Source organism: Balaenoptera ricei, chromosome 19 (genome assembly GCF_028023285.1).
Source record: "Balaenoptera ricei isolate mBalRic1 chromosome 19, mBalRic1.hap2, whole genome shotgun sequence".
NCBI classification, from domain to species: domain Eukaryota; kingdom Metazoa; phylum Chordata; class Mammalia; order Artiodactyla; family Balaenopteridae; genus Balaenoptera; species Balaenoptera ricei.
The window spans coordinates 50,354,021-50,370,164 of record NC_082657.1 but is presented as its reverse complement, the minus strand read 5'-3'; the positions used below and the strand labels follow the sequence as shown (position 1 = coordinate 50,370,164).

General features: G+C 57.7%; 1 protein-coding gene across 3 annotated transcripts in view; it reads right to left on the bottom strand.

Moving 5' to 3' along the window:
• The window catches only part of VAC14 (VAC14 component of PIKFYVE complex), a 98,116-nt gene that overhangs the window by 42,095 nt on the left and 39,877 nt on the right, over nucleotides 1–16,144 (bottom strand). For all 3 annotated transcript variants that reach the window (XM_059904046.1, XM_059904043.1, XM_059904044.1), the window contains exon 13: nucleotides 5,918–6,074. In XM_059904046.1, coding sequence (XP_059760029.1) covers nucleotides 5,918–6,074 — 157 coding nt within the window. The remainder of the gene's footprint in view (nucleotides 1–5,917; nucleotides 6,075–16,144) is intronic.

Genomic DNA, 16,144 nt, shown 5'->3' with positions numbered 1-16,144 from the left:
CGGGATTTCCATTCCCTACTCCTGCCGAGGACCAGTCCAGTGCCGCCTGCCTGGCATTTCTGGTTTAGAGGAGGGGGCTCTGGCAGGACGTCCACGTGACCACCGGCTGGCCGAGGGGCCAACAGATACTGCTGGGAGCACCCCGTATACAAGACCAGGCCGGGGGGTGGGCGGCCAGGGAGCCAGCCCTGCAGATGCTACTAAGTGAAACCTGATGTGGCGACATGAGAATCTGCAGAACGTCTTACAAACAGCCTTCCCTGGGATGTTTTGGATTGAGCTTTGCGGCTATGACGTGAAGGAGCCTCACATGTCAGGATAAAAATAGCTCTGGCCTCAATACACAACGCGAGTTACAGTTCAACAAAACCAGATGCGAAAACATCAGGCGCCCAGCCCGGGCCCAGCAGGGTCCCCGCTCCGCTCCCAGCCCTCCCAGCTACCTCCCCCGAGGGTTGGGGCCGTGTGCCTGGCCAGCCCCTCCAGTGGGCATCTGGATCCGCTGCCCTGAGAGGAGGGGGGAGGGCCGGGGACCTGGCTCAGATGCAGGTCCTGTGGCCGACTGGCAGGGCACTCCTGAGGATGTGACACCTTCTCTGGGCCGGTTCCTATCTGTGAACCTCGCGGGGATGAGGAGCGCGACGCCGTGCCTGGCACAGGAAGTGCTGAGGAGTGGGCTGCGTGACTGGGAGGCTGGTGTGGACCCGAGGGGGAAGAGCAGGGAAGAGAGAGCCTACACACAGGGCAGAGGGGCCGGGAGACAGGGAGGCCTCGGCCACTCGGGAAGCAGGGTCTCAGGGGGTGTGGAGTCCCCCGAGTCAGAGGGCCCAAACCCTATGGCTGTGTGGACAAAAGGGTGGTTAAGATGCTGCAGCAACGGCACCCTCGGGACCCAATCCAAAAGGCAGAAACTTTCTTTTCTGCGGAAAAGCCAGGGAGTCCTCTGCCCCGGGCAGTCACCCAAATCCAGGAGGCTTTCCAGTTGCCTGGTTCGGAGCAAGAGATAAGCTAATGGGCCAGGGCAGGGCCTGGGAGGACCTTCCAGCTGACCGTGGCGGTGGAGAGGGGCCGTGCTGCTCCTGCTGGGAGAGCAGGGGCTGGGGCCAAGGGGGCGCTGGAGAGACCAGGAAGGGCCCTGGGTTGGAGGGGGCCAGGTTCTCCATCTGGGGACAAGTGAAGGCCTGGGCAGATGTGCTAGGGGAGCCTCAGACCCGACAATGGGGACTAGGTGATCGGTCCTGGTACCCGCTCCTTCTGTCAATTTAAGAAACTCTGAAGGAGGGGTGCTGACCCTTACTGGGCACCTGACGCTGGGGGGTCAGAGGTGAGTACAGCAGGCCCCTGCGGTATGAGCTGGTGCTTCTCAAACTGAGGCGCACACAAGTCACCCAGCAATCCTGATAAAATGCGATTCTGACTCCGGGGTGGGCCTCAGTGTCTGCATTTCTGATGAGCTCTAGGCGATGCTGAGGCTGCCATAACCTGCACTTTCAGGGGTCTAAGAGGTCACGGCCAGGAGGGAAACAGATGCAAACCCCGCAGTGTGACTGGTGGAAGGAACAAAGCGGGAGAGAGGAGTCTGGCCTGGGATAGCCTGGAAAGCTGCATGGAAGAGAAGCCATCTGAGCTGGCCTGGAGCACGCATAAGCTCTTGTAACATAGAAGGATGGGAGCAAAGGCAGCACTTTACACATACAGGGCATTTATCTTACCCCCTTCCATGCAAGCGCTCACAGAGCCCCCCAGGGGCCCATCACCCGATTTACAGAGGAGGGAGGGGTGGCACCGAGGCAGGACACTTGCACAAAGTCACAAGACAGGCAGGGCAGAGCTGGGTTGTGAACCTAGATCTTTTCGACCCCAGCACCTGTGTGCTTTTACGCTGCCTGAAAAGGGTGTGTGGGAAGAAGGGCGTTTAAAGCTCAGAGGGCAGCTGGCACGGCTTTCTGGGGGCTGGGAAATGGTCTGGTGTGGCCGGAGGAAGTAGAGGGCAGGCCAGGGGGGAGGCAGCAGAAGGGCAGGAAATGAGCTGCTGAGGTGGCTTAAGGCTGGAATGGGGTCCCTGAAGTCACTGTGAAGAGGAGGGATACCCCCCCAAAAAACTGCCAGGCTGAGGCCACAGCCCAGCACGCAGAGGAGGAAGCTGGACCACCACTGCTGGACAGGGTGGGGTTCACGTGTGCTGCCGTCTTCTGAGTGTGAAGGTGAAGAGAGCAGGCTCTCAGGCCAGGCTCCTGGGCCGGCACCACCGCTGCCATGATCCCCCAGCCCAGGTGGGAATGACAGCAGTGCTCTCCTCAGAGGTGGCATAAGGGTCAAGGGCTGATCCACGGGGAGGGTTCAGTGAGCTGACGTGAGAAGTGCTTAGAACTGTGCCCAGTCCTAAACAAGAGCTCAGCATATTACAGTCACCGCTATTACTGGCAAAACTACCAGGGATGGCTTCCTGGGTTTCTTCTAGAATTTATTTCTGCACTTGGTCACACCAGGCCGGGCTATAAGCAACGAAACTGAATCAGAACGTTCATTTTTGCCCATGTGTTTAGAGCTTGGGACCAGAGAGCTCTGCAGGGCACACTGACACGAGCTGCTTTATCCCAAGAATGGGCCCTGTGGCCGGAAGGGAAGGTCAGGAAGACTGGGTTTTGGGGGCAAACATCAGTCCCGGGGTGACCTGTGGTCCCAGATCGCCACACTGCTGCGGTGCGGGGCCCAGGGGCCTCCCTCTCGTGCAGCAGGATGTCCAGGCCCGTCTCCAATGACGGACTCATCCCAGAGCCCTCCTGCTCCTGCTGGGCCTCCCCACTGCAGGCCTGCTCCAGGAGGCTCACCATCCCCTCTCCCCAGAGCCTGGCAGGGCCCCAGCCATGTGGAGCCAGACAGAGAAGGCACAAAAGTTGCCAAGTCACAGGGGACCCAACCGGTCGTTTTCGTGTCGTTTCACCAAAACACAAGTTAGGGAGACAGGGAGCCCTCCACAGGCTTCCCTCGGGGCCGCCCACCCAGCCAGCTCCCCTCCTGACTGCCCCAGAGGTGGCCCTCTCCCCAGCCCCGGGGCTCTGCCAAGGTCAGGAGTGAAGGGGGGCAGGCCGGGGTGGTGGGGGTGGGGAGGGAGACCACCGCCTCTGCCCCTGCCGCTCTGTGCTGGAGCCAGAGATGTTCATGCTAGGCCAGGCGAGAGCAAAATCCCCTGTGGACAACTCTGCCTGTGGCCCTGGGGACCACTGCTGTGGCGCTTTTAGGCCAGCACAGCAACTATCCAGGCGTGTGATGGGCTGGCTTCCCCACCGCTCCTGCTGTGTTCAATCTGCACCATCCGAGTTTACAGACCTGACAGGAAGGCAGGGCCACTTAGCTCCCTACAAACACCACTGGTTTCGTCTTTGCTAGGCTCCCCACCTCCCTGGCTTTCCAAAGTGCCTTTACAGGGACGGGGAGGGTGGGGTGGTGGTAAGGTGGCAAACGACCTTAAAGGGACACAGCTCTGCACTCTGCAAGTTCTCAGAGCTGCGCCCTGGAGAGCAGAGGAAGGCAGCGTCCAAACAGGAAGAGGGGCTGGCCTCGCAACCTCTGTGCACAACCAGACGGAAACAGACAGAACGACCCCTTTGCACGCCTGCGAAGCGATGGGAGAAAGAGCAGCCGGGAGGAATGAGTGCACTTCCTGCGCGCTTTCTGACTCACACAGCCACCCCTACCACCCTAACAGATCTGGGGCCTTTAGGGCCTGGCGTGTGCCCTCCCCATGGTGGCTGAGGCGGGAGAGGGGACAGGGTACAGCTCTGGCTTCCCGTGCTCTTCTATTACCGCCTTGAGCTTGACCTTTTAAAACCGTGGACCCGTCTGACAGATCTGGGGTCAGCTGTGGACAGCACGCACGTGTGGTTCCCACACTCCCTGCAGGGCACACATGGGTCTCGGGCTAAGAGCTCGGGGCCCATGGCGCTGTGTATCCTTGAAGTAGGGAAGTATTACCAAGGAAGTGCTTCAGGCACTTGGCGCTGTGTATCCTTGAAGGAGGGAAGCATTACCAAGGAAGTGCTTCAGGCACTTCCTTGGTGCTCTTTCCAGGATGGAATTTCTTCCCATCTGGCATACTCGGCTGTTTTGTTTTCTATGAATTCGGGGTGAGGCCCTGGCTGATGTGAGCCGGTCTGACAGCCTTGTGAGCTGGTCTGACAGCCTTGTGAGCTGGGGCAAGTCTTCGCCACCTCGGGCTCCCTAGCGGCCCACCTGTCTTGACAGGGCCAGGAGCTGGGGTTCAACCTCTTAGCCCTCCAAGTCCCTTTCAGCCCCTGCTCCCAAGCAGCGGCGGGCTTGCTGCCGGAACTCCCTGGACCAGGCCCTCTCCAACACAGACCTGGCCCATCCCTCCACTAGCCAGTAAGCGGTTCACAGCCATCGGCTTCTCTGTGCCGGGGAGGAAGAGAGAAGATACCTTACAGATGGAGGGACAGATCACAGACAGTCCCGGGAGAACAACGTGTCCCCTGCCCAAGGCTATGCTGCCTCAGCTTCTCCCCGAGGATGAGTGATAACTGCTTCCCGGGCAGGGAGATCTGGGGGCCTGGCCGCACCGGCGGGAACCCCTCCCTCAGCTGCTGCTCTTCCCCCTCATCAAGGCTCCCACCCCTGCGGCGAGGCTTGGCCTCACACTCAACCTCTGGCACTCCTGCCACCCATCCAGAGACTTCAGGCTGACGCCCAAGTGCTGACTTGGGGACACAGGATGGAGAATGGGCTCCTGAGCTGTGGGACAAAGGGTAGGGATCTCCTCCCGAGGGGTCTCCTGGTCAGGACGTGGGAGCCTCCCAGCCATGGCCTCTGACTGCCCAGAGGAAACGGCTCACAGGCAGGGAAACCACCGTGTCCTGTGAAACGAGAGAAGGAAGCTGGGCTGCCGCTAGAGCCCCTTACTCCTTCCTTGCTTTGGTCAGAAACAGCTGGAAACTTGGGACCAGCTGCAGGCCCAAGAGTGTGCACAATGGCGGTAGCCTGAAGCCTGGGGTCCTATGCGACACCCCACTGCAGGGGCTTGAATTCAAGTGTCATCAGGCAGATGTCTTCAATGCATGGGCGTTCTGTGATTGAATGGCAGCCCTGAGGTCACCTCCAATTCCAACAAGCAGGTGTCCTCAGGGCCGAGTACCGGGACGCCTTCTGGGACCAGCGTGGTGGGGCTGCAGGAGGGAAGCTGCCACTGAAAGGCCCCAGATCTATTTGACTCTTGGCTTCTGCATCAAAGGAGGTCTAGGACCTTGTATCTAGATGTCAAGAGCTGCTCAGGGGACAAAGAGACACCCCAGGCAAATGCCCAAGATTCACTGGGTACTTTCCTTCCAAGTCGCATCCCTGGGCATTTTCCAGGATCGTGTCACTGGAGGGAAGAGGCGTCTGCCTGGGAGGGAGGACCTGGGAGTCACACAGGCGCAGGGAGAAGAGCCACCTGCTGTCTGGAAGGACCCTGAGGGGTGAGCACCAGGAGCGCCACGGCCACCTTCACGTTGAAGGACTGCCCGGAAACATCCTGTTTGAATTATCTGCTCTCCGGCCTGCGCTGCCTGCCATGTTATTTTTAGCTTCTCGACGAGGAAGGAAACGGCTGCCTAGTCTTCCACCTGTGAGACCCAAGACTCCGAAGCACCTTGATTCCTGACTGGGAGACGCCACCGCAGGGAAAGAGACAGTCAGCTGACCCGGATGGTTTTATGTTTAGCCAACAGCTCAAAAGCCCGAGACTTGCAGGGAGATGAGGAAAAAGGGCTGTGAAGGTCTCTTACAGGGGTGGAGGGCTGCTGTAGTGTGAGGCAGGAGGGTGCGGAAAGAGGGACAGCCCAAAGGCCAGCCGGTCCAGGACAAGACTGAGCACTGCCATTCCCAGGGTCCCCGAGGCTGCAACCCTCCGGGGAGGACTCACCAGGAGTCTTCAGTAGGCCAGCTCTGCCAGGGGTGGGCACCTGGAGCTCTGAGTGGCTGACCCGGAGGTCAGGGCCATCGAGGGGGCCTGGGTCATCCATCTGGCCTGCGGGGGAGGAAGCAATTTCTGCCAATACCTCCAGATCCTTCAGAATAACCTGGGGGAGAAAAGCAGAGGATGAGGGACAAGGACCTCCGTGCTGAGCTGTGGTTGGAGACAGAGAGCTGCCTCCAGGGGGTGGGGAGGGGTCTGCAGAGGGCGACGGGCTGGTGAGAGCTGCCAAGACTGTGGCTCTAACAGTACTAAGAGGGTTCTGCAAAGGACATGGGCCGATGAGAGCACAGACAGGCAGTGGGCGGGGGCAAGTGCAGGAAGGAAGCCGGAGTCAAGGCCCGGGAGTCAGCTCTCCCATGACCACTCCTCTCTGGTCCCCAGGGAGCAGTCTGTGCGGTGTGTGCCCCAGGGCTCCGGGGCTGGCCAGGCCTCGATGTCGACCTGTGCAAGGGTCCAACGGTGCCCTCCAGGCCACACTCCTGGGGGTGCCGGCCACGGCCCAGCCCACCACCAGGCCACAGGGCAGATCCTTCTGCAGAGGTGACCCCAGGCCACCCGCCACATTTGGGGTGTAATTCTGGTCTCCAGGACGGAGCAGTTTCCAACTTCTAGACACAAGGTTCAGTTCTCGGCTGCCTCTGCGACATTCATACAAAGATGTGAGAGGCCCCCACGGGAGACCCCACGATCTAAAAAGCCCTTGTACCTTTAGAGGCTGTCTCCCCTTGCACAGCACCCATCTCCTCCTGCTCCTCCCCTGGCATCAACGGCAAGCAGGGTGGTGCCTCACCAGGGTGGGGGTAGGGCACCCTGTTTGTGTGTGTGTGTGTGTGTGTGTGTGTGTGTGTGCGCGCGCGCGCGCGCAGCTCGGTAACTCACCTGTCCCAGCTCCTCCAGCAGAGCCCTTGCCACACTGCAGGTAGGGCTGCCCACCCTTTTCTGCTCCCCCCTCATCTCTGTGCTCTGAAGAGGGACTGTGCCTGTCCTAGCACAGGTGTACCCGCAAGACTATCTCTAGCACCCAGTGGATGCCCAACAGGCACCATCCAATAGATGGATGACTGTGCCTGAGCCCAGGCCAAGGACCTACCACGGCAACCAAGGGCTTCAGTCCTGAACCAGTGGAAGTGCCGCAGAGCGTTGGCGGATGGGGCCCCGGTGGGTGGGCTGTGTGTGGCTTGACAGGCCAGCCATGGAACGTGGTGACTATAGTCAAAATAAGGCTACTCCCAGGCTGTTTGTAAGATGATAAAAATGGTCTGGAGTTAGACAGTGGTGATGGTTGCAGAACCTTGTATATATACCAAAACCCACTGAATTATATATTTATTTTTGGCTGTGTTGTGTCTTTGTTGCTGCACCCGGGCTTTCTCTAGTTGCGGCGAGCGGGGGCTACTCTTCCTTGCGGTGCGAGGGCTTCTCATTGCGGTGGCTTCTCTTGTTGCAGAGCACGGGCTCTAGGCGTGTGGGCTTCAGTAGTTGTGGCACGCGGGCTCAGTAGTTGTGGCTCGTGGGCTCCAGAGAGCAGGCTCAGTAGTTGCGGCGCACAGGCTTAGTTGCTCCGCGGCATGTGGGATCTTCCCGGACCAGGGCTCGAACCCGTGTCCCCTGCATTGGCAGGCGGATTCTTAACCACTGCGCCACCAGGGAAGCCCGAATTGTATATTTTAAACGGGCAAATTTTATCTAAAAAAATAAAAGATAACACTACTATCCTCTCTCCATAGCTTGAAGGCGATTCTTGTCTCAATGCGAGTAACATGCCAGTGCCTCTTCCTACCCTGCCACACTTGTCACTTCTCCTCCCGGTGTCCTCTCTGTCAGCTCTGGCCCATCCATCTCTCCCAGCAGCACGGCGTGGTTGGCACGCAGTCTCCCCGAGAACCTGTTGCTTTGCTTCCTACCCTGCCGCACCCCGGCCCCATCCACGTTGGACATGGAACTCATGCACACAAACGCCACCTCCCATCTGTCCAACCTCGTCCTTTCCTTCGTCTCTCCGCTGACTCTCAGCATTGCCTGAGCCCTGCGCTGTGCTGGGTGCTGGGGCTGCAGATGAGTCAGACCTGCCCTTGCCACGGCCTGGCGGGCAGACCCACACTCGCCTGCCCTTCCGTGCATCGGTGTACGTGATTTCAGAACATTCTGACTGTTCGGCCTGCAGGGAATGGATCCGTGCTGGCTGAAAGTCGTGGCTGCTAAGAACCCAGACAGACGGCAGGAGCAAGGGTGGCCCCTATGCCCAGGCCAAGAGCCCTGGGCCTGGGTGGGTCTAGGCCTGGAAGCAGAGAGGCCCAGGCCTCTGCTTCATCAAGGGAGGCCCCCAGAAGGCTGCCTACTGCAGCAATGGCAGAAAGAAGACATAGAGGGAGGAGGTGGATGGGGGAACAGGCAGCAAAGCAGCAATGGTGCAGCGCCGCATCATGGGGTAGCCCCTCCATCTGGCACATCCATCCAGGGAACAGCGAGCCAACTGTGCCTCAAACAGCTAAACAGAGTTATGGGTTCCTAGTGTTTTACCCAAGGGGGCTGATGACATGTTCACACAAAAACTCCCACAGGAAAGCTCACGGCATCACTGCTCATCATAGCTAGAAAGTGGAGACAGCCCTAAGATTCTGACACCAATTCTGATGTATGTCGTTATCCCACACCACCAGGCAATTTTCCGACACCAGCTGGGTATCCCACAATGCAACCCAATTCTGCCACTGTCTAATCTGGAGACGGTGTCAGATCCCACAGGTTGGGGGCTGAGTCCTACAAGACTGCCCCCCAGAAGGCTCTCTTCAGATGTCAATCCTAAGTCCAGGCTGTCTGTCACCAGACTGCCCAGCTATGGATCAAAGGTTCCCAGAACCCCCTCCTTGGGTTTAATTTGTTAGAGCAGCTCACGGGACGCAGAAAACATTTTTCTCATTAGGCCAGTGGTTTATTATAAAATGATACAACTCAGGAACAGCCAGATGGAAGAGATGCACAGGGCAAGGTATGGGGAAAGGGGCACAGAGCTTCCATGCCCTCTCCAGGGGCGACACTCTCCCTGAATATCCAACCTGGAGGCTCTCCAAACCCCGTCCTTGTGGGTTTTTATGGGGTCTTCATTACATAGGCACGACTGATTAAATCGTTGGCATTTGGTGATTGATTCAATCTCAGCCCCTTTCCTCTTCCTGGAGGTGGATGATGAAAGACATCTTTACTGCTCTCATCAGTTAGGAAATTACAACAGTTTTAGAACCTCTGTGCCAGAAACGAGGAAGACCAAATATATATTTCTTACTATATATATATATATACAATACCACAAACGCAAACGTACATCAACTGATAAATGGATAAAACAGAACGTGGCATATCCACACCATGGACTACTACTTGGCAATGAAAAGGAACAAAGTTCTGATACCTTCTACAACAAGAATGAACCTTGAAAACACGTGCTAAGAGAAAGAAGCCAGTTGCAAGAGGTCACATATAATACATTTATATGAAACATTCGGAAGAGACAAATCTGTAGAGACAGAAAGTAGGCTGTGGTTGCCAGGGGCCAGGGGGAGTGACTGCTAAGGGGCACAGGGGTTTCTTTCTGGGGTGTAGTATACTTTAAAAGGATGAGATTTATGGTATGTGAATTTCATCTTAAAAAAAAAAAAGAAGTCAGGGCTTCCCTGGTGGCGCAGTGGTTGAGAATCTGCCTGCCAATGCAGGGGACACGGGTTCGAGCCCTGGTCTGGGAAGATACCACATGCCGCGGAGCGACTGGGCCCGTGAGCCACAACTACTGAGCCTGCGCGTCTGGAGCCTGTGCTCCGCAACAAGAGAGGCCGTGATAGTGAGAGGCCCGCGCACCGCGATGAAGAGTGGCCCCCACTTGCTGTAACTAGAGGAAGCCCTCGCACAGAAACGAAGACCCAACACAACCATAAATAAATAAATAAAATTAAAAAAAAAAAAAAAAGAAGTCAAAGCCCCAAACCAGCAGCCTAATTCCCAACCCAGGGGCACTGGTAGAGCAGTCCGCTCTTGCTCTGCCCACAGCTCGGGGTGGCGGGGCCTCACTGACTCCCCGTGATCTCACACTTGGCTCAGACTCACAGGGGAGCCGAGGGAGCTGGGGGGCAACCTGTGTTTCTTTACATCTCGTGGCATCTGCCAGCCCCACTGCACCCCTCGTGCCGACCGTACCTCTGAACCACAGGCTACTCCTCTCAGGTCTGGCTGCACAGGTGGGCAGCAAATCCTGGTGGTCGAATGCTGTCAGTGAGAAAAACTGCAAGGCAGCTGGGGCCAGGCCAGCGCTCGGCCAGATGTTGACCCCCATGAGGGCTGCAACGCCCCACACCAGGTCCAGCAGGTACTTATTTCCCTAACAGAAAAGATGCTTGGGAAGAACCATCCTGCCTGAGAGGCCTGGCCCGTGAGATGTCCCCACCCTGTGAGTGGTCCCAAGGCTGGGCCGTAAGAGGCAGCTGTCCTCGCTCCCAACTGGAGGTAATGCCCTCACTTGTCTTCAGTCTCACATACAGGCAGCCGCTCATGGCACCAGAGGGTCCACTTCAAAGCCAGCTCTAGTCCACAAACCGGAGACCGATAAGCTACACAGGGCTTTGTGGTCACAATCCTGACTTCCAATCTTGACCCTGCTCTTCAGCCGCCTGACCCTGGACCAGTGAACTTCACCAGTGGACCAGTGAACAACCCTTCCCCTCTCCAGCATCTACTGCTGGGGCCTGTGCTGGTTGGAGGAGATGCGAGACTTCAAGGCTGAACTGGGCCCTGCCTCGGACGAGAGTGACCTTGGGGGAGACGGAGGGGTCCTGACGCACCGATAAGACATCGCCTGTGCAACGGGAGCCAGCCGCTCGGCCTGAGGGGGGTTGGGAGGCTTCGGAAGTACCTGGGTCCCAGTTTGCCTGGGAACCAGGGGTTAGGGGAAGGCACGCAAAGCATTCTCTTAACTAGCAGAAGCCTTTCATGGACACAGGGCCAGACCCCGTGGCACATTCCAGGAAACTAAGCTTCGGCCCAGCTCCGGAGTGGGGTGTGGGGCTGGTGCAGAGATCAGGCGGAAGCCACAGGCAGGAGCAGGTCGTCAAGAACTAGGACCCAGGCAAAGAGGTAGGTCTGAACTTGGTTTTGCAGGTGATGTGGGGGGCTCAGTTTCCTCATATGTGCCCATGGGGACTCGCCATGCAAGGTTGTTGTGAAGATTACAGGAGATACTTCACGTACTACTTCTGTGCTGAGATTTTTGGTACCACAGCCGAGCTTGGTCAGTGGCCCTGGATCAGGGACTGGGCAGCAACAGCGGCGCACACATCGAGGCCTTCAGATTTCATCTCTGCACCGAAGAGAATCTGCATCGCCCATCTCTGTACACCTCCTCCTGCCCCACTGGAGAGCACAGCCAGCAAAGCTGCATACTTCGCATTTTGAATTCTCTTATTTTAGAAAGTTTGACACCAAATGGCAAATGAATGCAAATTACACTACAATTGCACAATTAAAGCTGGAAATGTCGTCTACAGGTTCCTTCGGTAATCCCGGCCACTCCTCAAGATCTGTCTCTGGTCCCCGGGGGGCTAGAGCCAACAGACAGCGCCACTGTCTGCTGTACACACACATACACACACACACGCGCACACAGCGTCCTTCCTGTCCCGTACAGTGGGAGCCCCTTTAAGTGGGAGTCAGAGAACACACCATCATCTCCTTCAGCCTCCAGAGCAAGGGGATTGAGAGGGGCTACCAAAATGGAGGGCAAGGAATGGCTTCTAGAGCAGAGTGGGGAGTTGGTGGGGAGCCGCTCCTGGTTCCGAGGCCCATCAAGTCCAGCCACTGGCTCTGCCCCAGCCGACCAGCAAAACCACTCAGTCCAGGTGCTGGACTTGAGGCTACGGAACCACAACCCTGACGCAGGCCTAGGCCGGGCCTCTGCCTCTGCGTGGGGAGTGAGGAGAGGCTCCAGGGGGCAACGCCAACAGGGGGCCTGGGACAGGGCGACAGGGGGCCTGGGACAGGGCGACAGAGACCGCGGAGGAGCCACCCTCCAGCTGCACCTGGCTTTGCGTCTCTGTGCCAGCCAGGGTGTTAGCGCTCTACTCCCCTGGAGACCTCGCAGCCCTTGGCTTGAGTGCAGGAAGCTTGGGGAGAAGGACACGGTGATCTCAGCAGCCTCGATCACGCTCACGGCCTGGACAAAAGGCCGAGAGCTATAAATGCACTGCTCGGCCTCTAGAAATGCAGAGCCAGTGCCCCTTCCAGAGAGCGGGCCGGCTGGGCCCATGCCTGCGCTGGCCTGTGGTCCTGGCTCTGAGGACGGGAAAGGCTCAAAGAAGCAGGAGGAAGCCACACCAATTAGTATGCACTACACAGCTTTTCGCAGAATGAATATAAAACACTTGTGCTTTCTTTTTGTGTGAGAGAAAGAAGGGGGGAAAGAGAGGGAGGGAAAAAGGTTACAAGAAAGCAATATTCTGCAGGAGCAGGAGTGCCTGCCGTTACCATGGCAACGGGCTGGGGGGGTGGGGAAGGCACATCAGCTGGTCCCTGGTCCCCGAGTGAGCTGGCCATCGATAAAGTGAAAGGGTCGGTGGCAACTGGGTAAGGAAAACATTTGACAAAGCAACTCTGAGGGGAAGGCGGCAGAGGTGAGGGGGAAGGGGTGTCACACCCTCCATGGCTTGGGGAGCAAAGTAAGGAAGCCACGGGACTCCTGAGAAAGGCCTTCCTTCTAGGAGGTGACCTGACAGCAGCAAAGGGCACATTTCAGTGTGGGAGGGGAGTCATCGTCTGGATGGGCCACGGCAGGCTGTCACCCCCTGCATTCCAGTAGGCCAAGGACAGTCTCCCGGACGGTGACCGTTCCCTCCTTTCCTTTTTGGTCCCTCCAGGCGCTCTCTGTCCCAACACCCTGTCCACAGACCAGCCCTGGAAAACCCCTCGGGGCGGAAGGCTCCCTTCTCTCTCCCCGAGGAGCTCCGGCTGCTCCTTCGCCACCTTGGGAATAGCTGGAGACCCAGAGCTTTGCAAGGTCAAGGCTTTCCCTAGGCTTGCAGGCCCGTCCTCTCCTCCTACCAAGACTCCCGAACATGAAGTCCCAGATGAAGCACTCAGCAGATATTGAATAAATTCTTGCTGACCTGCAGTGCCAGGCAGGAAATGGAAGATGGATGCTTCTGGATAGCTTCTGCCAAGGGGATGGCTGGAAAAGCCTCCCATTTCTCTACCCACTTATCTCTAAGAAGCTTTGTCAAAAGTTTGGCTAGGCCACTGGTCGGCTGATTAGACCCCAGATGTCAACTGGCTCTGCCTTCCAGTCCCACGAGGAGGGAAGGAAATCCACAGGGTGGGCCCTCTCCAGTCCCGGCCAGGAGGAGGCCGCAAGAGTGTTTCCAGGTGATGAACTTGGGCTGGCGGGAGAGGTGAATTCAGGCTGAAGGTCCTGGAGGCTGAGATCTGCGGGCCACTGCCATCTGATGCCTCTGTCCAGAGCAGTGGGGCCGCAGGGCCATGCCTGAGAGCTGGATCAGGTCAGGCCACTCCTTATTCTTGGGAAGTGGAGCTAAGAGTAAATGAAGAGGCACCGAGGCCAGGCATCCACAGGAAGCCTTGGGGCCCTCTGCTTCCTTCCACACAGAAGCCTGTCCCCTTCCTTCACAAGGGGTACAGCCCAGCAGGCCAAGGCCTCTTGAGTTCCTGACACCTATAGAATGGCTCCTGCGGCTGGTGGAATCAGCCAGAGAACTGACTCTAGGAACGCAGGCTGCCGTCCCCAGGAAGGGTCCCCTGGGGGAGCTGAGGGAGGGTCAAAGGATCTCCACAGGCCCCGCAGCAGTCAAACTATGGAGCTCTAGGTGACGGCACCTGGCACTAGCCAGCATTGGGGCTGGAAGCCCCTGCCCTGGACACAGAGCAAACCTAGGCTGGAGAAATCAGCGACCAGGCTCCAGCCTGGCCCAGCCCAACCCAGCCCAGGAGGGAGCGGTTTTCCCAGAAAAGCTTTTCTCTGCAACCGGGTCAGAGCAGGCCATGCCCAGCGCTCTTGGGAGGCGGGTCCCGCAGCCTTGCAGCCCTGCCTTCTGCAGCAAGCAAGGAAAGCACTGCCAAAAAGAACACTTAGATTTGGGGGTGGGGGAGAAGGACTGCTTGGGCTTAGACCTATTTTCCCACTGAGAAAACTACACAGATTAAAACCTTGTATGCCTTAGTAAAGCAAAAACAACTTAAAAAAAAAAAAAAAAGGATTATATCTTGGTTTGTTGCCTGACTTTGAAGCATGGCCTTAGGAATCAGGATTGCTTTCTTTTCTTTCTTTCTTTCTTTTCTTCTGCTCTTAGTGAAGTCTGAAATGTGCCATACATGCCAAAGGCCAGCACCTACCGCTTATGAAGTTCCTCAGTGACAGCACAGCGTGGGTTCTGGCAGCCTAAAGCCTTCCAGCCTCCATCCCTCTGAGGGGAGAGGAGGGAAAGGCCAGCCTGGGGTGAGACAACTTGGAGACCAGTCCCCCCCACCCCACCCCTTCTCTCCCACTCCCAGGGCTTCCTGCTGAAGCCAGCCATCGCTCACTTGCATCCCAGAGGCCCTGACCAGTAGGTGCGCCTCCAGGAGGTAAATTCTCCCCATGAGCCAGGCAGGGAACAGGCAAGGGGCCGGCCACGCTGCGGGCAGCTCGGGAGCAGTGCGCACACTGTTATAGCTCAGTTACCAGGCGATGAGCCGAGGGCCGCTGTCTCCGGGGCACCAGTCCATGGCAACCAGGAGAGCAGCGTGGGGCTCCCCGGTCTCCTGCCCACTGCCAGGTCTCCACTTAATCTCAGCGTGCTTGCAAGCCACTCAGCTCTGGTCCGAGGAGGCAGAACCAGGCCCCAGCAAGGGAGGGAGGAGGGTGGGGCAGGCCGCAGTGGGGTCAGCTCACCGCCTGCCCCACCTCCTGTCTCTTCACTTGCTCATGAAACGTGTCTGGGCACCTCCTATGTGCTGGACACAGCCTCTGTCCTCATAGAGTGTGACAAGGGCTGTGAGAGGGTCTGAGGGCACAGGGTGCTATAATGACACAGACGGGGACCCGGCCGGCCTTGATGAGCGGGAGGAGTGGGTGGCGTACGTGACAAATAAGGCTTCGTGGATTCAGGGAGCATCAAGCCGAGATCCTGACCTAGTTACTTCACTTCCCTGAGTCCGTTTCCACGTTAGTAAAGTGGGGACACAGCAGAACGCACCCTCGAGGGGCTGCTGTGGAGATGGACTAAGACCACGCCTGTTGGGTGATGCCCAGCACAGGGCTGGCGTGGAGCGAGCGTTAGGTACACTTCCTGTCCTCAGCATCTCTAGCAACCAGAACTCCCTGCCCCATCCGTGGGCCTTGCACACTGCCAACAGGAAGATGTCAGGGAAATTTAGTTGATTCAGCTTTGGCCATCTCTGGAGGAGAAAAAATCGACACACATCTTGGGAGAAATTTTGACTTCTGAAGATGCCACAAGTGGGGTGGGGGTCGGGTAAAAACAGGGCCCCTGGCCTGGCCACCACCTCAAGGGCTATGGAGAAAGGGCATCAGGGCTGACAGCTAGGGGCCTGGCCCCTAGCCTCCCAACAGGATCTTAGGCTGATCTGTTCTCAACCAGAGACAAGCGTCAAAATCGTTGCGGGTTGTGGAGAATACCAGCGCCCAGGCCACGAGGCTGCACCTCAGAGAAAAATTCAGGTGGTCTGGGCTGAGGCCCAAACAGCCGGATTTTAAACAGCTCCAGAGAGGGGTCCCTGGTGGTCCAGTGGGTAAGACTCTGTGCTCCCAATTGAGGGGGCCTGGGTTCGATCCCTGGTCGGGGAACTAGATCCCACACGCACACTGCAACTAAGAAGCCCGTGTGCCACAACAAAAGGTCCTGCGTGCTGCAACGAAGATCCCTCATGCTGAAACTAAGACCCGGTGCAGCCAAAACAAACAAACAACCTATTAAAAAAAAAAAGCTCCAGAGGATTCTGACAGTGGCCCTGGTGTGCGTGGCTCCCTGTGGGACTTGTTGGGTTGTGGGACTTCGGCCTTTCTAGGTGAGGTGACTGATCACTTCCTGAGTTCAAGGAGAGGTGGGCTGGGGCAGGGGGTCTGCTCATCCCTGGAGGCCAGTCGGCCTGTAGCTCGGCTCTCTGGGAGCCCCCAGCCCT